The sequence below is a fragment of the Arvicanthis niloticus genome, chromosome 6, assembly GCF_011762505.2.
Source record: "Arvicanthis niloticus isolate mArvNil1 chromosome 6, mArvNil1.pat.X, whole genome shotgun sequence".
Taxonomy (NCBI): Eukaryota; Metazoa; Chordata; class Mammalia; order Rodentia; family Muridae; genus Arvicanthis; species Arvicanthis niloticus.
The window spans coordinates 4262283-4282931 of record NC_047663.1 but is presented as its reverse complement, the minus strand read 5'-3'; the positions used below and the strand labels follow the sequence as shown (position 1 = coordinate 4282931).

The window sequence follows — 20649 nt, the reverse complement described above, 5'->3', positions numbered from 1 at the left end:
ACCTGTCCTGCTGTCTCGAATATAAAGTCAAAATAAGGAGGGCTTGGGAGGGTGGGGGGCCTAAAGGGAAACCCACTGAGCCTTTGTCCACAGTACCCTGGGGATGAACGAGGGAGGCTCTTACTGGCGATTTTCCATATCAGAGTATCTTAGTGTTGGAGAAGACTAAGTACAGAGAAGCAACGCCAGTTGCAGAGCTTGGGTGGTGAGTGGGGCTCTGGGGAGAACGAAAGGCCTCGAAATGGTTTTCTGTCATGTCCACAGCACACCATCAGCATGAAGGAGAGAACTGAACTGTAGGCAGCTAGCCTGGAATTCACTATGTAGCCCAGGCTGCCCTCACATTTATGGCAATCCTCCTGTCGACTGTTCCAACTTCACCACAGAGGAGGCTTCCTTCAGCTGTTTCCTCAGTGGGATCAACGGCTTTTACTCAGTGAAGACCCAGCCAAGTTAGCTACCCTGACCCAAGTCCAATATGCATGCAAGAAAAATCACCTGCGTGCTTGCAGGTGCCCAGGAAGATGTCACCAGTGTGGAGTCATGGCCTGAGAGCAGCAGCCTGTGGCTCTCTGAGTGCTACAGAGGGCACCTGCCAGTCACAGGCTCCTGCCAGGAGATCTCATCCCAGTGAGTAGACACCAGCAGAACTTCCATGGTATAAGGAAGTGTTATTTCCCCAAGCCCCCAGACTTCCTCAGGTGACCTGCTCCCTCCCATTCTGTCCTGCTCCTCTTCCTCTGTTGTCTCTCTCACACTGAGATTGTGTCTTCTGAATCAAATTCTTCAGCATGTCTGAGACCACAAAAAATCTAAATTCACCAAATCACAACTATTATCCCCTTTACCAGGTTTTTGGCAACTGACCCCAGTTCCATGTTTCCAGCCCAGCTCCAAGCAAGTGCTATGTTCACAGCTCCCTCTCAGATTTGGGACTTGGGCCTCCTGTGTGTCTAGAATTGGGTGCTACCTCAGGGCCACAGCCTCCTGGACAGCCTCCACATCTTGTTCGGGTGCTCTACTCTGAGATTTAGTTCCCTCTGACCCCATGGAAGTAGAAGGCAGATCTGACTGTCTCCCTAGGGCCCCCTCTAGCTTTGTTTGGCTCATTCTGCCCCAGGTGGACCAGCAGATGCTCACCGTGGTATATTCAAAGTAGTAAAGGCAGTTGTCAGTCAGAATGAACCATCGCCTCTTCCAGGTCTTTACTCTGCCACCTGAGAGCAAAAAGGAGACACTCTTGACAAAAGACACCCAAGCAGGTGCATGCTAAACACACGCAAAGCTTTCTTCCCAGGGAGGGTATGGGGTGGGGTGGGGCAGGGTATCAGGAGAACATTTAGACCATGGCAAAATTTACATCAGTGACAAGACACAGCCAAGACAGAAGCATCTTTCACAGAGTGAAAGTCTATGGTATGAGCAGAGCAAGCGTGTCTGGTGACACTGTGAGATGTCCTGGACAGCAAGATGAGAGCATGGGCTGGGGAAGAGGCCCAGGGTGACGATGGTGCAAAGCAAATGTACCCGAGGCTGGAGAAGCCAGCCACAGCCTGTGACAGAGATGTACCTGAGGCTGGAGAAGCCAGCCACAGCCTGTGACAAAGACAGGCCAAGAAAGGAGAAAGGAGGGGTCAGCACCCTGACGCAGGAGGCATGGGTACCTCAGGGGTTCCGTGGAAGTGACAGGAGAGAAGATACAGAAAGTGAGGTACTGTGAGCCCTTTAAAACCATATCTGTGACTTCCCATTACCCACTTGCCTATAGTGAAGTTCCACACTGATTCTATCCCCCTCAGTTAGTGCCCTGAAAGTCATGTCCCCAGAGATGTGGGTATGAATCACAGCAGGATTCCTTCACCAGGAAAGGACTGGCTTGTCCAAGAGGTAGACTCGCATGACTCTTTAAAACTAAGTGACTACTAGAGGCAGCCTAGCAGCGGGGAGGTGGTGACTAGCTGCTGCTCAGAGCCGTCCTTAGCCCTCCTCCATGCTAGAAGACTGAAGTATCGAGTGTGGGGTCCTCTAGGCTGTTCTACACTGGTACATGGAGGGTGGGGTGTGCTTAACTGGGCCCATTTTGCAGGAAGCTGTGTCCTCACTTGCATCATGCTCAGGATCCCCACTTTCCCCACTTACCTCAGGTGGAGGAAGACTGTCTTGACATGAACTACTCAGAATTGCCCAGGCCTTCCCGTGCTGATACACACGTGGCATTGCACAAACACACTCTGTCCCTGTCCCTTGTACTTGCCCTTTGCTAGGCCCCAACTGTGGAGAACACCGTTTCTCTAGTCTCTGGGGGGTAGGGGAGTGGCATACCTGCCATGCCTACTCCTCTGCCCTTTTGCTAACAGACATGCAGGGCCAGGCAACTTTACAGAGACTCTCTCTAATGCCAGCATCTGCCTGCAGGCTCATCCCTGAACTGGGAAGGAGGAGGCCCAGCAGAACAGGGTAGGGCCCAGACTTCTCTGTGCTATTCTATTTTACAGCTCTGCCTGGGGGTCTGAGCTGGGGGCAGGGGGAAGAGATGTAAGCGGCCATCGTTAACTACGTGATTCTACATGACTGAGACCTAGGCTCCCAGATGGGGTATGCCACAAGCAATCATGTGCTGTGGCATGTGTGTGGTTACGGCAGTGAGGGAGTCTGTAAGTGTCATGGCATGGATAAGTGGCATGGATGGGAAAGCCACAGGAGCAGTATGACATGCATGTCGATAGCAGGAGGGCTGGGAGGAGCTGAGAAATGAGAAGGTGTTCATATCTGAAGGCAGTGTGTCTGAGAGCAGATCCTTTCCCACTTCTGAGCCTGAGAGTGACTGTCTTCTAGTCTCTTGGAGAGATCATTTCCCACCCAGGCCTTGATACACAAGAATGGTCCACCCATGCTGACCTCCCATGCACTCTGTCACAGGACTACCCCAGGTGACAATGAACTCAGGAAATGATGAAGAGAGTGAGTTCGATACCAAAAGAAACAAGATGGCAGGAAATTGAGGAGAAAAAGCAAAGCTGGGAGGTTCTGTCTGGTAAAAGTTTCATTATGTCCCCTGGATGGTTTACTGCACCACAGAGCCTTCTACCATAAAGCATCGCTGCGGGCCCACGGGGAACACTTCCACGTGGAGAGAAAAACAGACATGGGACAAGCAGACAGATCAATGTGCGCCTAGGACAGTCCCTGTGGAACTCACAGGACCCCTCCCCTGCAGGGCTTTTCAGGCCTCCCTTAGACAGAAGGGCTGACTGTCCCAGCAGTCAGCCGCCTGCTCCCAGCACTGAAGGAGGCTGTGTTTGTTCTCTGGTTGCTTGGCTCTGGTCATGCTTAGGTACGACCGAGGAGCATTCTGCCCTGCAAATGTTTCCCCATATTGGCAACCAGAGAACTACAAGGCCGACTTGGGTTTTGAGGATGACTCTTTGAGACAGAGGACGGTTTACACCAGAGGAGACACAGACAGAGGATCCAGGCTGTGAGTCCTTCCCTGATACCCAAGAAATGCAATCAAAGGACTATAGGTAGGGGTTTCTGGTTTTGAGGTTTTAAATTTTCTAGTTGTGAGTTTAGAAGATAATACTTGTCTTTTTTCATGGAAAGACAAATGCCCCCATATGTCAACTGTTTAATCTTGTCCTAATTTTGTCAACCACGGTGTCAGAAGCACGTGACTTCAGGAAGTTACAAGATAACACCCTCTTCTTTGCTCCTTCACTTCAGAAATCATGTTGTTGCATAAATGGTAATTTAAATTCAGCAGTCCCCACGAGCATGCAGCCGACTTCCTCTGCCTTCCTTGGCTGGCTCTGGGCTAGCACTGCTGGACTCCGTGGTGAGCTCTTAGAGCTCTGACCTGGCGGCTGCAGTACTGCCTCTGTGAACACTGCCCCGACCCCTGACCCTGGCCAGTTCCCTAGGGACTGTACAGTAAGTTAGAGAAGCAGCATTAACAGTACTACCAGCAATTAAAAAACAAAATAACCAAAAATAACAAAACTAAAAAAAACCAAAACGCTGCAGCAATGACAGTAGCCTGGCAGGTGAGCGAGCAGGTGCAGGGTTACATACCTCCTGGAGTTTGGGGCAAGGAAAAGGAGAGCCAAAATCATGGAAACATATAAATGAGGGAGAAAAGAAAATTAAAACAAAGAAATCAAACCCGATTGTTTAATCTTAAAGTGCAGCGTACCAGTCACATCTATGTATGCCTGGGGAGGGAGGTCAACCTGGAAACGCCGATGGCCAGTGACCACCATGCTGTGTGCAAGACTGGAGGTGTTCCCTACACGGGCTAACAACCCAGAACAAAGTGTGCACTCTGAGAGAACTGTCTTTCTTAAGATTTCCAAAATGTGTGCAAGGATGCACACATGTACACCCATGGCTATACATGTATATATGTGTGTACACAAGAACACACATGCTTATGGCTCTCTGCACACAGGGACATATACAGACAACTACAGATGGCACAAAATCCTACCCTGTGCAGCACACAGACACACGACCGAGTCTCAGTGTGTCACACAGAAACACTTTATTGAGAGGTTAGAAATGTGAAACGACGGTCTCATGATGAATGAGCCCCATGCTGTTAAGTTTTTTATTCAAGGTGAGGCCTTGCACTACCAGTAAGCTGGCGCCTCGATTTCCTCTGTCCTGTGTGTTTGGGACTACAGGTGTGCATCGTTTCACTCAGCTGAAATTTTTGAGTTTTAAAAATATAGGCTGTCTCATGAATTTACATGGCATCCTGGTACAAGAACCAAGATAATCTCTGTTCTAATTTTAGTATCTCAGCTGTCAAAGCTAACACTTAGCATTCGCATGGAAACAAATTTCCCTGGAGGGGGAATAAGTCTAAACTCGAACACTTCCCAACTTTCCAGCACACTTCCTCTTTACCCTCTGGCTCAGGCAGGAAGACTATGGAGCAGAGGCCGCCTGTGGGCTAACAGTTCAGAGCCTTTTCTTTAGACCTTCTGCTTAGAGACTGCTATTGGCCACATCCAGACACTGCAAGGCTCTGTAATTGGTGAAGTGGTCTTAAAGAGAAATTATGAATCGTCATGTATAAACATAGGTTTTGGGCCTTTTAAATGAAATGTCAACCCTACGATATCTGGAAGAGTTATCAACAGAGGGTGTGTCAGTAACTCTACTGGACGCTGTCAGTAATGGCCAAGAGTGGGAGGGCTACTTATCACAGATCAAGTAACCAAAATGGAAGAGGAGTGTGTCTCTAATGGCATCTGCCCTCCTGATACGGGATTCAGCTCACCCAAGGCCAAGGCAGAAGGATACTAGAACATATGGTCAAAAAAGCCTCCACATTTTCATGTGCAGAGAGTTCAGTGACCTCTCTGTGTCTGACAATTAATAAGGCAGTCAGAAGTGGACATGGGTGTATATGAGAACCCACTGGTTTTCTTCTCTAGTTGGCTACTCTGTCACCTCTCTAGCAAGGCATGACCATACATCTTAACTATACAGGCTCACTTCTGGCAGAGGGAAGAGAAACACTGCAGCTTTTTGAATGACACAATCATTAATGTGGTTGATCGGGACTGCAAAGGGCCCATTGCCAGAGCATGAGGAAGAGTGCTGTGGATTGCGCTGCAGCCAAGGGCTCTAGGTTTGCCATGCACACTGCCTGTGGGAGCCAGATGCAGAGGAAGTGATGATGCACTGGGTGGGCAGGAGTGCCAGGGTAAGTCTGGGATGAGAATAGAGAGATGGATATGGCTGCTTACCCACCCAAGGGTCCGGTCCCTGGAAAGTGCCTCAGAGAATATGGCCAGCTGTTTGTGAGTGGTCACACAGGGCCCAGATACATATGGACAGTGTTTATAAGGGGAGAGTCTGTGTCCAAGAGTCTGTTCTGTGGTGACTGCTTGCCAACAGCTCCAGAATGGTCTGGAGGTAGACTACTGCGACCTCTCCCTTCCCCACCCCCAAGCCTGTGTGTACACAGCCTTTCCTCCTAGACTCTGTTGCAGGCCCAGCTGGGGAAGGGGACTTACCAAGCTTGAGTAGCCAGCCCTCTCGGTCTGGATTGAAGAAAGTGTGAGTGAGATCATTCCCGTCATCTTCTGGGATTTTAAAGGGTTCGTTTTTGATGCTCTCATAGAGATTCTGGATAAAAGACCACACTGCATGTCTGATTCGAGAAGTGCCTGCTCTTCCTCCCCTCCTCTCTACTGTGTCCACAGGCGTTCTCTGTGAGCCTGCAGTAAGGCACAGAGACTAGAGAGGAGCATGGCCATTCTCTGCTAATCAGCAGCTCACAGGGACAGAAATAAGATGCCCGGTGGATAATTAAGGAAAAAAAAATAGCTGCCTGGAGCCTACTTGGGCCTCTCAGCCAGGAGCCTACTCAGGCCTCTCAGCCTGGAGCCTACTTGAGCCTTTAGTTTTCAGTTTCAGATTTAGAAGCCACCTCCCATCTTGATTCTCAGCTGGCCTTTGTGAAATTCACATATTTAAATAAATTAAGTGAGCAGGAACTCAGCAAGTCTCTTTCTGTCTCCTCTCCTACAAAAAAACGGATCCTGTTCCGAGTGCACGCTTTGCCAGCAGACATGAAGCAGCTCTGGCCCTGCTCACCCGAAGCAGCTCCTCGGGCAGGTCTCCTCCGTCGTTGATGCCTCGATTCATGGCGATGAACCTCTCCACCGTTGGCTTGTCTTTGACGTTGGGGTTGTGCAGGCTGGTGTTCAGCATTATGATTGCAAAGGACAGGACATAGCAAGTGTCTGGAGAGAGAGAACAGGCCGTGAGAGCAGAGGAGACGTCTATCCAGGATAGGAGACACTGAATAAGACCAGGAGTAAAATCCCTGGCAGGAAGAGCAGATGAACCAAGTGTGCATGTTCTCAGGCTTGTGTCCTGAAAGGGCAAGGCACATGACTACACTAAAGACACTCATTTTATTTTCAGGTATAAAAAAACGGGAAAACAATAAAATGGCTGGGAGTAATGAAGCATGACTTTAGCCCCCATACTCAAAAGGTATATTTCTTGTGAATTCCACGACAGCCTGGTCTATAGAAGGCCAGCTAGGGCTACACAGCAAAACCTTAGACCACTACAATGTATCAAAAAGAAAAAAATTAACTGCAATTCTATTTAGTAATAATTTGGTCTAATTTATCTCTTCTGTATAAATGTGCCTATAAATTCATTTTAAAAATGCTATAATTCACTATCACCCAAGCATATGCATGGGATAGACACATACACAGAGGATAGGTATATACATATACACACATACGCATGGGATAGACACATACACAGAGGATAGGTATATACATATACACACATACGCATGGGATAGACACATACACAGAGGATAGGTATGTACATATACACACATACGCATGGGATAGACACATACACAGAGGATAGGTATGTACATATACACACATACGCATGGGATAGACACATACGTAGGAGATAGGTATGTACATATACACACATATGCATGGGATAGACACATACACAGAGGATAGGTATGTACATATACACACACACATATATGCTTTTTTGTTAATCTTATCATTTTCCCATGCCAATATCTTCATAAGAACATGATTTTTCTTTCTTTTAAGGCAAGGTCCTGCTTAAGTAGCGTAGCTAACTATATTCATAAATTTGCTTTTCAGACAGAGTTTCTCTGTGTAGCCCTGGCTATCCTGAAACTTGCTCTGTAGACCAGGCTGGCCTCAAACTCAGAGATCTGCCTGCCTCTGCCTCTTGAGTGCTGGGATCAAAGGCTACTGCTGCCCCATGCAGAGACATCTTTAATGGTTATGTGCTTTGTAATTCTGAACCCAGTGCTTTGTGTGCACACATGCACGCGCGCGCGCGCACACACACACACACACACACACACACACACACACACACACACACACACACAAAGCCAGAACTCCTCCACTAAGGACAGCAGGTGCTCCTTGTAGCTCAGTACTGGTCTTATGGATGCTTTCAATCTTTTGTGGGTGTACACACCATTACATAACTGTTCTTGGCATGGACTCAGCCTCTTGTCCTAGCTCCCCTTCCCCAACTCACACAGAGGCCCCTCACTCACCTGTAGACTGAAAGACCCCAGTATTACACTGACAGTACCGCTGGGCAAAGGCCTCCATCATTCGGTCAATCTTCTGGGCCTCTCCAGGGAGCCGGAAGCTCCACAGGAACTGTCTGAGGTGAAGACAGGAGCATTATTTGACCTGTTCTGCTGCTAGTGTGGCTTTAATATCACAGGGGGAAGAAAGTGGGGGGCTTCAGTCCCTGTTAATATCACAGGGGGAAGAAAGTGGGGAGATTCAGTCCATGTTAATATCACAGAGTAAAGGAAGTGGGGGGCTTCAGTCCCTATTAATTTCACAGGGGGAAGGAAATGGTGGGCTTCAGTCTCTATTAATATCACAGGGGGAAGGAAATGGGGGGATTCCGTCCATGTTAATATCACAGAGTAAAGGAAGTGGAACTTCAGTCCACTTTCACAGAAACTGAACAGAAGCAAATTTAACCATTGCCCACAACTGTGGCCGTAACTGAACTGAGAAGTGGAGAAAAACAGCCCCTCTTTAGAATAACACACAAAAGTGAAACCTGGATGTTAATCATTTAAAATGAACTCTAAAGGAAGGAGTCACTCAGGGCGTTCACTATGGAACCTGTAAGTCACATGGGTCCCCACCATGGCCACAAGTTCAGTTTTGCAATACTGCATTATTAAAAATCATAGCTCAAAAAAGTCATCTTAGGATTTATAACCATGGCAGGAAAAAAAATGACTTTAAAGGGCACAAAACAAACTTGGTGAAAAACTTAAAGTTGAATCATGTGGTGGTGGTGCACACCTTTAATCCCAGCACTTGGAAGCAACAGGCAGATCTCTTGAGTTTGAGGCCAGCCTGGTCTATAGAGGTCCTGGACAGCCAGAGATACAAAGAAAAGCCCTGTCTCCAAGGGGGGAAAATTAAAGTTGATTTTTTCTTTTCTTTTTTTAATGAAATACACAGCTACCTAGTTTAGGGTAAGAAATTAAAGGGTTTTCTATTCTGAAGAGTAGAAATAATTTCAGTATTTAAGGACTGAACAGTCTGTCCACTCCCAAGACCAAGCAACAGTCCTAGGGAATGCTCTCCCACTTGGGCATGTGCATGGCCTCCCTGGAAATACTTCAGGACAGTCACAACAACCCCAACAACAGGCTTGGATCAAATAGCACAGAGGATGGGCATACTCCTGTCCCAGGGTGCCCGGCTGACAACACCCACCGCAAGGCCTGGACAAGATTCAGGTCGGTGAACTCGTGCAGCTCCACAAACGCATGCAGGACTTGGATGCTGAACTCATCTCTATCAGAAGACAGACAAGAGACAGGAGAGAGCACATGTCAGACCCTGATACTGACCAGTACCCATTGTGATCCCAAGAAGATGGCATCCCCAGAGTCCCAGACCCTCAGCCCTCTCAGCCTGGCCATCCAAAGTCGGGAGGCTGTCGGTCTGGCTCTGTTTGCTAACTAACCAAGCAAGGCCCCTGGGCAGGTTCCTGCTGCCCTAGTACCACAGTCACCCTCCCCATGGACATAGGCAGCAGCAGCTTACTTCTTCCCATGGTTCTGACCACCAGCTCTAAAGGCCTCACCTCTCCCCAAGGTAGTCACCGATGGCGGTTTTGTTGAGCCCTTCCCCTTTATACAGGAACTGGGCAATGTCCTCACAAGTGTTCTTCAGAAGGCCATTCTCGATTAAGAACTGGATCCCCTGCACAAAGGTCAGAAAGAGCAGTGATGCTGGCCTGCAGAGGCTGGAAAATGAGTATGGCCCCTGGACCCTGTGCCAGTAAACACTCACTAGTAGTTACAGGGATGGGGGACTGAAGTCAGAAACCAGAGTCCCAGACTCAAGAGCCCTGGGGGGAGAGGGCGGGGAAACCATCTGACATTTACTGCAGAGAATACAGCTTAGAGGCCCTGGTCCCTACTGCCCTGCCTCACTTTAATACTCTGGCCATTGTCACTTCATTTTCTGCTTACCTTTTTAGGATCCATGTTAAATTTCTTTCTGCCCATGGCTACCTGTTTGTTCCTCTGCATGTTTTTCCTGAAAGACAATGTAGCCATTAGTGCTCTCTGGCAGCAGGAGGTTCTCGGAGGCTGGAGCAGCCCTCGTGTGTAGCGTTGACAGTGTGGGAAATTGGTCCTCTAAGCAAGCTCAGCCGTGGTCAGCCGTGACGGCTCGGTCCAGGCGCATGCTCACTTGCCTCCTCTTCTCTAGATTCATGGTTTCTCTTAGAATGCTTTTTTCCTTAAACGTTGTTGTCTACACATTGTACAATCTGCCCATTTAAAATATAAGCCTGAATGCTTTTAGTAAGCTTACCAAACTATGTAACCATCCAATAATTAGTTTTAGAAAACTCTTATCAGTCCAACAAAATTTCCCACACCCATTTCCAGTTCACCCACATTCCTCTTTCAACTGTGAGGAACTCTTGGCCTACCTTCTGTGCACAGATCTGCAAAATTCTGGCTGTCTCATTGTGCAGAGCCACGGACTAGCTGGGTTTTTACTCCTGGCTGCTTTCGCTAACGTGCTGTCTTCCAGGGTCATCAGCACAACTCTGTCTAGTGCTGAAGTTGCTCAGCAATGGCCCTCCACATGTCTGCCCTCCATGCAGGGTCATTAACACACACGCGCTGTCAGCACGTGTCCACCTTATATGCATATGCTTTCCTTTCTTTTGGGCAGAAGGGTCAAGGCTGTATCTAGATGGGTCATGTAGTATTTTTGTATTTAGCTTTTTAAGATGCCGTATAAACAAGCAGCAGTTTTCTTAACTGCATCAGACTAAACAAATTCAGGCACAGACCACGGGCTTCACAAACAGCTGAGGAAGTGAGTTCCACATGGAGACTGCCAGCTCCCACTCACAGACATGCCCCGGGCCCTGCCAGGGCAGCTACTCACCCAGTGTGTCTCTGAAGGGCTCAAGGTTCTTCCAGCCCACAGACAAACTGAATTACAGGTTTTGGGCCACTGAGCAAAATTTAGTGGTAGAGTCTGGGTGACATTTTTTTTTTTAAACCTCCTGTAAGTCTGGTATGCATTTGGAAACCTCTGCCACTGCCCTTGTCACAGTAACAGCAGCAGCAGCTTTCCAGTTCTGAGCCAGTGAGCTGCTTGAGAAGAACTCCCTCCCGCTCTGCCTCGGGAGCTCATCAGCATGGCCACGGGAAGGGGCAAGGTCCCTTGCTCCTCTTCTTTTTTAGTTTTTTTGAAAGAAAAAAAAAAAAAAGGTTGAGACATGGGTTCACTCTGTAGCTCAGGCTGGGCTAAAACTCACTATGTAGACCAACAATCTTCCTGCCTCCACCTCCCAAATGTTGGGATTACAGATATGAATGAGCCCACCATGCTTGGCCAGGTTGACTTGAGGTTTGGGACTGGTACGAGTCTCAGGTTATTTCCCCAAATCCAGGAATATTACTTTGATCCAGATTTTAAAAAATAAAAAAGCTGCTGGGTGAGCTGGGAGGTAGTGGTGCACACCTTTAATCCTAGCATTTGGGAGGCAGAGGCAGGCAGATCTGAGTTGGAAGCCAGCCTGCTCTACAGAGTGAGTTCCAGGACAGCCAGGGCTACACAGAGAAACTCTGTCTTGAAAAGAAATCAAAAACCAAAAACCAACCAAACAAACACAAAGCTGCAAGGCAATTTCCTATAAGAGTGTGCAAGGCACATAACAACCCACAAGGACCGTCAGCGTCTTTTGCCTTGGTTTAGTCCCTTATTGAAGCCTCTGGCAAGCCCAGAACCCAGAACCCAGACTTTCGTAGTACACTCCCAGATCTCTGTCAGCTGTCATCGCTACTTCTGAAGGTCCTGGGTGCTCATAGGGTAACTGGTTAAGTTCACTGGTCTCCCATGAAGCAGCTCCTACCCCAAGCCATCCAGTGTTGTAGCTTATGACTGCCGGGCACACTCAAAGGATGTGGCTGGCTAAAGCTCCTAGGTCTCCATGAGTCAGTTCCTGTTTCTACCTGTCTAGCATTCTGTCTATGACTGTTGGGGTAGTCATCATATGGGGCTTATGGTTAGCTCCTGTCCCAACTTGGGCAAAGTCTCCCTTGCACACCAGCTGTGTCACCTGGGTCAACTTGAGGAAGCTTTAAGTCCCACAGCACTATGCTGTCTTTGCTTCTTCCACAATGTTTGGGGTTGTTACAGAATGCTGGATCAGGCCTTTGATTACACACATGACCACCCACCTATGGGAAAGCCAGAATGAGTGAATCCTGACTACACAGAAGCTCAGAATTCACAGAACAGCTCACCTTTCAGAATCTTCAATTCTACAATACCAGTTTAAACTCCAGGGGTTAAGCCATAAATAACTGATGTATGCTTTTGTGCTCAGAAGCACCAGAAACACCGACAAAAGTTGGTTTTTTTTTCTTTATGTTCTCTTTTTCAAATGTTTGTTTGTTTGTGTTATATTTTTCAATGCAGCGTCTCTCTATGTAGCCCTGGCTGTCCTAGAACTCACTCTGTAAATCAGGCTGGCCTTAATCTCACAGAGATCTACCTTTCTCTGCCTCTCGAGTGCTGGAATTAAAGGTGTGTGCCACCATCTCCTGGCAAATTTTTGTTTGTTGGTATTGTGCGTATATACCTACAAATTTGGTGTGGAGGTCACAAGACAGCTTTGAGGAGTCCATTCTCTATTTCCACCTTTGCGCGGGTTCCAGAGATTGCACTCCAATAGCAGGCTTGCCGGGCAAGCTCCTTCCCGTGCCGAGTTTCTTCTCAGCCCTTACATGTTTATCTTTAAGGGGGGTTCTCCATGTTTTAAGTTTCATCAGATGACGACGGCATTGCTTATTAAGTCAAAATCACGGTAGGCACCCAGTTTCTACTCAGACAAGACTTCTCCAGACCAGTCCTGATCTCTAGCTCAGGGTGGGCAGATCAGGACTCCATGGCAAGCACTAAGCCCTGGCAACCAGAGAGCTGTTTTTCTTACACTTGCCAGCTGAGTGTTCTCATTGCCTGGCTGCTGACACTGATGGACTCTTCAGTCCACTGGGACCATGACAATGCACAGGACACTAAGCAAACAGTACCCTGAATTCCAAGTACGTATGCAGGCACCAAAAGACACAGAAAGGAAGTACACTCTGACATTAATCATGGTTCTCTCTGGGTTGTGGATTATGGAAAATCTGGGTTTTTTTTTTTTCATGCTTTTCCATCTTTTTATCAATTTATCGCAATAAACATATATTCCTGGATAGTGAGATGGCTCAACACGTAAAGCGACTTGTAGCCAAGCTGACAATGTAACTTTAATCCTCTGGACCCACATGGTAGGACAGAACTAGCTCCAGAAAGTTGTCTTCTGACTTCCACATGTGCGCTGTGGTATGTGTACCTTTAAATAAATGTAATTTTTTAAATTAAAAAAATCTACCTAGAACCAGGTAAGAAGCAATAATTTGCCTTTTAATCCAGGGATAATTTTCACTCAGTGTGCTGTTCATATCCTAAGTGTCCCAATCCCAGTTCTGACATGTAGGCATGCTCTAGGCAATCACCATTCCAGATGAGGCCTGGTCCTATCTTCCTGCTAGGTTCTGGTCAGGTCTCTGTCTGAAACCTGTCAGCAGACACTGCTATTTTTGATGGTATATCTCAGAGTTTCATGACAGAAGCATGTAGTATGTCCATGTGATCTTCTCTAGTCTGTGTAGAGTTTGCACATGCTGCTGCACTGGACCAGTGTGCTCCTCTGACACTACCAGATAATGGTCCATTGTTCCAGCCTCCTTACCATTCACTCATTTGTGGACAGTTGTGCAAGTTTTATATCAGTTGACTTTAATATGAATGCTGTAAACGCCCTTGGTAAAGGTTTTTTGTGGACACATTTCCATTCTCCTGAGTAAATGTCTGTGTGCTGGACACATAGTTAATGTCTTAAGAAACTGACAAGTGTTTTCTTGCATGCTGACACATTACTATGGCTAGTACTTAGCAACACTAGGTCCCAGCAGCCTTTGATTCTAGCCTGGGTATGGGAGGCTGCACTCACACTAGGTTTACATTGCTCACACCCATAGGGAACAGTGCTAAGCCTCTTTTGTGCGTACATCTCTTAGTATCCTGCCTTTGCATGAATGAGCTGCTCAGCACTGCCCACCTATGTGAGCTGTCTTCACGTTACTGCAGCGTATGCAGTCCATTCTGGACAAGGGCTTTCTCACACACAGGCACTGCAACTCTGACATGCACTCTGTAACGTGCCTACTCACTTAGCAGTTACCTACTTGTCATGGTGGGAGGGCTGCTGCTGCTGGGGCTGCTGATTCTGGGACCTCACATATGCCGGGAAGCACTCTCACACTCTCAAACTCACAGACATCCACCAGCCTCTGCCTTCCAAGTGCTGGAAGTAAAGATGTGTACAACTACACCTGGCCTATTATCTTTTCTAAGAGCAGAAGTTTTAAATCTAGATGAACTCTATTGATTTCCATGTTTGTTTTAGATAGAAGGTAAGGAACTGCAGAGATGGCTCAGCAGTTAAGAACACCAGAGGACCAGGTACAATTCCCAACACCCACATGGTGGCTCACACCATCCATAATTAGTTCCAAAGGATCTGATGTGCTCTTTTGACTTGCATGGGCACCAGGCACACATATAGTGCACAGACACACTTGCATGGGCACCAGACATGCATGTAGTGCACAGACACACTTGCATGGGCACCAGGCACTCATGTAGTGCACAGACACACTTGCATGGGCACCAGGCACTCATGTAGTGCACAGACACACTTGCATGGGCACCAGGCACGCATGTAGTGCACAGACACACTTGCATGGGCACCAGGCACTCATGTAGTGCACAGACACACTTTTAGGCAAAGTACTCATATATGTAAAAATTTTAAAGTCTAAAAACAATTTAATAGAAAATGAGAAAGCTGTAACTCTAAATGACTACCAGAGGCTGGCAGTGTCTGACTGGCTGCTCTCTGTGAAGGATGTAGCCCTTCATCCCTAATGGCACTGCCCATACAAGTTTAAAATAACAAATCAAAGGGCCTTATAAAGCCAGACAGGGAGGCTTAGGCTTAGACAAACACAGACACAGAGGGAACTGAAAGCAGATCATTTATGGGGGGAGACAGTTAGAAAAGGCCTGGGAATTCTATCCAAAGTCACTGGCATCTTATCTTTTTACATTGTAATGACTTCCACACTCCTCTCATTCAAGCATAAGGAGGTGCGAACGAACGTGACATTACACCAGACACAGGTGGGCACATCAGCCTTGGGAAGTCATGTTAGCAGCACTCACTAAGCTTTCCCACTGAACAAGAGTAAAACAGAAACTTAAAAAACGTATACAGAGAGGACAGCATAGAGAATACAATAATCCGCACAAGGACTTATGGGCACTTGGGCCAGTGAGCCTCAACCTTCTAATGCTGAGGCCCTTCAATGCACTTCCTCATGTTGCCATGATCCCCAGCTGTAAAATCGTTTTGTTGTTACTTCATAACTGTGATTTTGCTACTGTTATGAATCATAAATATCTGAAATTTAGGGTATCTGATATGCGACCCTTGTAAAAGGAGTCATGGCCCAAAGGCTGAGAACCACTGACTTAAGATTTTCTGGAGCCTTTGAACTTTCTGACTCAGTTCTGTACATATAAAAGGTTTCCTATGGCTCGGCATGCTGGTGACACTTGAATCCCAGCACTTGGGAGGCAGAGGCAGGCAGGTCTCTATGCTCAACGTCAGCCTGCTCTACACAGTGAGTTCCAGGATAGCCAGAGATATAGAGAAAGACTATGTCTCAAAACAAAGTTTCCTATGTTCATCTCCTTACAGTGAGGGCTCAGAGGCAGGCCGGGAAGGCATCCGTGTGCCTGCTAGGACTAGAAGGCAGAAAGCCTGCTTTCTGCTTGAATGTGCCAGGGCGTCTGGGGTGGGGGCGTGCACTGGGAGCCAGAGCCAGGAGGACTACCCAGCAGCAAGACACACTCACCTTTCCTCTGTGGATCCCAGGCTTTCAATTTCATTAGCAACTTCTGCTATCTCTTCCTTCAGCCTCTGGAAACAGAAGGAGTTACCAGGAGGAGAGCTGCAGACAAGAGCAATACTTCCAAAGCCCTTCACACAACTCCCTCCCCACCAACACCAGAACAGAGGAGAACAGAACAACAAAACAGGCACAAACCTATCAGGTCAACTAGAAGAGTGTGTTTGCTCAACACCACCTACTAGCCCTCCCCTAACCCCCCACCCCCAGACGGTGAGCCTCTAAGGTGAGAGGTAGCTACTTGACCCACAGTTACTGGGCTAGAGAAGAAGTTTTTTTTTTAGGGAAGGTTTTTGTTTGTTTGTTTGTTTGTTTGTTTTGGTACATGCACTGTGTTAAAAAGGTGTAGTCATGGGGGCTGGAGAGATGGCTCAGAGATTAAGAGAACCAGCTGGTCATCCAGAGGTCCTAAGATCAATTCCCAGTCACCACATGGTGACTTATACCATCTACAATGAGGTCTGGTGCCTTCTTCTTGCATGCAGGCAGAACATAGTCTTTATATATTCCTTCAGAACAGAAGTGTAACAGTGTGATAGAGCTAACAGGCACCCGCATACATGGTGGTCTGGTTGTCTGGGCCAGCAGGGGCTGTGCTGGGCCTACATTGTGGCCTCAAACTGTTCTAACTGGACAAAGGAATGCCCCACTAAATCTGCTGACCATTCACTCCCAACCACTGCCTTCTCCTTCATTCAGTCTCGGAAGGGTGTGTCTGTGTCCATTCAGAAGATGGGGTTAAAGTTTCTCCACGTTCCTAGCAGTTACCAGAGAATCAGGGAAAACCACTGAAATAGTTCCAACTCGCCAGTGTCCTTCCACTGTCTTATGAGGTTTGGGCCATGCTTTTTGCAGCCTTGAATCTTACACAGAGTTTTAGAAGAGCAACATCCAACTGCTCAAAGTGAGAATAACCCACTGCATGGCTCCTTCTTCCCAAGAGAGCCTGCAGTTATGAAAAGAAACTTGGAAAGACAATGACATTGCTGTCTACAGTCTAGTCTCTAGGAACATGCCCTGGAAACACCAGTGCATTCGGCCTCACAGGAAGTTGTGAAGGTGCTGTCGTTCCATCCCATGACCAGAAGAACAGAAGTTAAAAAAACAAAACAAAACAAAACAAACAAACCAGAGCCCATGCCTCTACCTTCTACTATCTTATCTCACAGCTGGTAGGTAATGGAGTCAGGACCTACAGGAGGTACCAGCAACCCGGACGGAGGCTGCATTCTATGGTGTGTCTTCTGGGAAAACTTAGCTCAGAGTCCCTTTAGCTCTGATAAATAGAAGTAGGGAGAGCTTTTCTGAGGCTCTACTTTCTGGGAAACCAAAAGTCCCCACTAATCCCTATACTCTGGTCAGAGCAGTGGCAAGCAGCAGCTGTAAGCACACCCTGTGACACATGCACTCAGCAAGCATTCCTGTCAGTCAGCTTCCCAAGCCCTCCAACCTGGATGTCAGCCAGTAGCTCCTGCTTCCTCCGACGGATGTTTTCCAGTTCTTGACGCTCTTCTGCAGTCAGGTCACTGGGGACTGCAAAGATAGAAATGTCACAAAAGCACTCCTCCCACAAAATAACAACATCCCAAAGACTCACAGGTAAAGTGTGACCAGAAGAAGCCAGAAGCCCATCTGGAAAGGATAAACTGCTGGGAATCACTCAGGCAGGGTTCTGAGGAGAAGCAGGACCTGCAGCTCTTACACCCGCTGAGCAGGAATAGTCGTATACAGAGAACAGGAGGGAGATGCCACCAGGTGAACCACCAGGGATGAGGAGAGTGACAGGCCTAGCCACCATCCTCCTGCCTTCCAGCTGGGCAAGGACAAGCCTCAGTTCCCTGATGGTCAAAGTGGAACTACATCCTCACAAGCTGTCTCCTGTAAACTACAAAGCCACTTTTAAGTGCTTTTGTGCCATTCTGGAGAAAAGTGGGTGAGAATTCTTTGCACACATGTAGAGGAGAAAAATCTAGAAAGACACAGCAAACTGAAAAACAGCATTTAAGTCTAGGAGCTAGGATTATGAGGCTCTCTTCAACCTGATTTGAATGTTCATGGTGTCTCCCAGCATCAAAGCACGCTCATCATGAACACTGCCACAGGCTGGCAAGACTATCTTCTTATCTGAGCACTCTGTCAGAAGCAGGTGGACACACAAGTAACAAACACTAGAATCAGCAAAGTGTCCCTGTCCCTATGTCTCCGGTCCCCACTGCCATGCAGATTTCCCCCAAGTCCCCACCACTCCAGACACACTACATCACCCATTCAGCCACATGCTGTTCAATGTCATGAGTGATCTGAGGAGGAAGTGTCTCTCAAGGGACACATTCCAAGAACCCCAGCAGACTTCTAGACCCACAGATAGAACGGCTGTCTCTACGTGCACATCCACATTAGATGACTTTTCTGTCTGGCCCAGGCACAATGCTACACCAAAGTGAAACCTTTGGCAGCCTGAGGAACAGCAGAAAAACAAAACAACCAACAAAAACCGAGTTAAGATTTTGTCAGTGTTACGGCGGGTCACAGACAGGGAAGGGTAAAGCAAGACAAGACTGATCCTGTTACTCAGAATGGCGTGTAAGTGAAGGCTTAGGAATTGTTTCTGGAATTTCCCATTTGGTAGTTTGGCTGCAGATGCTGGTGGGTAATGGTTGTGTCTCAAGCCGTGCCTGGTGTTTAGTGGGCAAAGTGTTGGCTCCTATCCCTCCTTGTACAAAACAGAGTAGGGCACCAACATCCTCAACAAGGACAGACAGCTTCCTTTCTGTTCTTGAGTCAAGGTGCGCCCATGAGGTTCGATGCCCAGCTCCTCGGCGGCACTCACACCTCACATTGGTGGGACACTGGAATGATGCGGTAAGGAGGGCACTTAGCTGACCCCACAGAGGAGGAATATGCCTCTGTTTACAGCACAGATGGACACACACTGAGGATCCAGGAAACATACTCATCTTGACATGGCGTGGCTTTGAGACTTGGAGGCAGAAGTTCACTTTAAAAATAGCTGAGGATACCAAAATTTGATCTGTTGCTTACAGAGCTGGTTAATCAGATCATCAATGAGTCTCCATTTGAGCAGAGCAGAAGCGAGACTAAACTCCAGATCCTTACTACAAAGATAATGGAAAAACAAACAAACAAACCACCTTGTCTCCAGACTGCTGACTTTTACCACTTCAAGTTGCCTCCTGAACCCACCCTTCATTTTTATGTGACAGTCTGAACCCTTTGTCAGCATTTCAGATTCAAATTGTACTTCTCATTGTCTGCCTGTAAGATGCTACTTTAAAGACCAGGAGGACACTCTAAAAGTAAACAAACCTAGACTCCTGTAGGCCTTTAGTAGCCAGGATTTCAGCTAGTCTCCAGGATAGAGAACGTGGGAAGGAGAAGGTACTGACAGGAGAGCACAGGCCTTCCTGGGAGCCTTGGGTGCCATCAGATCTCTGCAACCTAGCCTCTGGGCTCTGTGTGCTGAAGAACGGGAATATATATTTATCCCCAAGCAAGGAAACAAGAGTGGACTAGCGCTGGAGAGCAAGCTACCTAGTGAAAAGCTGACCCAGGTGGGATGGGAACCCATAGGAATGTCCTGCCAGCTCCCTCTTAGGTCTTAAGATCCAACCTGCCCAGAGCCTCCTGCCCAGAGCCTCCTGCCTGCCCTATCAAGCTTGCCTTGTACACTGACACAGCGGAAAGAGTAAGACTCAAACAAACAAACCCTGCAGCAAACAGACATTAGCAAGCAAAGAAAAATTGTTCTTCAGAAGATTCAGACCCTTAAAGGGGGGGTGGGGAGGGATTACAGGAAAAAAATCATACTCTTGGAAATTAACCTCCATCCCTTAAATCCTCCTATCTAAATAAAAATGTTAAGAAAGAACTAGGGCTGGAGATATGTCTCGGAGGTGAAGAGCACTGACTGATCTTCCAAAGGACCAAGGTTTGGTTCCCAGCACCCACATGATGGATTACAACCTTTTGTTAACTATACATGTGGTACATTGACATATAGGTAGGCTAAACACACATGCATGTAAAGTAAACAAACAAAAAGAACTAGAGGACAAACTGAGCAACAGACAGAGACATGAAAGTGAGCAGCCATCAGCTCATCACACAGTAAAATTTATAATCCCACAGAGAAGTCAATAGAAGCAAAGATCTCTACATGGGGGGGAGGAGGGGCATCAGCCCACAGCTGAAGAGAGCCACACACTCCGGTGAGGACTGTGAAGATTCTAACTGAAAATGACCTCAGCCAAGTGGGGACAAGTCAGAGTCATCAGACAGACAAGTAGCAGACAGCCAGTCTCCTGGCCACATGCTTTAAAGTGACTTCAAGAGGAGCACACTGTAGGACAAGGGACAGGGCCAACTCAGGAGCATGAGGATGACAAACAACTCAGCTGGGGATGAGGCAGAAAGCATGTGGAACAGTTTGGCATGCAAGCTGTGGACTATAGAAAGGGTACCCCAAAGAACAAAAGACTGAAAGTAAG

At 47.5% G+C, this 20649-nt stretch overlaps 1 protein-coding gene across 4 annotated transcripts in view; it reads right to left on the bottom strand.

The window, feature by feature from the left end:
* Cyth1 (cytohesin 1) overlaps window positions 1–20649 on the bottom strand; it is an 82660-nt gene that overhangs the window by 12386 nt on the left and 49625 nt on the right. For 3 of the 4 annotated variants that reach the window (XM_034505841.2, XM_034505840.2, XM_076935389.1), the window contains exons 2-10: window positions 17592–17674; window positions 16088–16152; window positions 10061–10127; window positions 9670–9788; window positions 9297–9377; window positions 8099–8211; window positions 6610–6758; window positions 6027–6138; window positions 1141–1217 (exon numbers count right to left, since the gene is read on the bottom strand). In XM_034505841.2, the coding sequence (XP_034361732.1) occupies window positions 1141–1217; window positions 6027–6138; window positions 6610–6758; window positions 8099–8211; window positions 9297–9377; window positions 9670–9788; window positions 10061–10127; window positions 16088–16152; window positions 17592–17674 (866 nt within the window). Of the gene's footprint in view, window positions 1–1140; window positions 1220–6025; window positions 6139–6609; window positions 6759–8098; window positions 8212–9296; window positions 9378–9669; window positions 9789–10060; window positions 10128–16087; window positions 16153–17591; window positions 17675–20649 lie in introns of those variants that run through there. The other variant, XM_034505844.2, reaches the window with a different exon arrangement.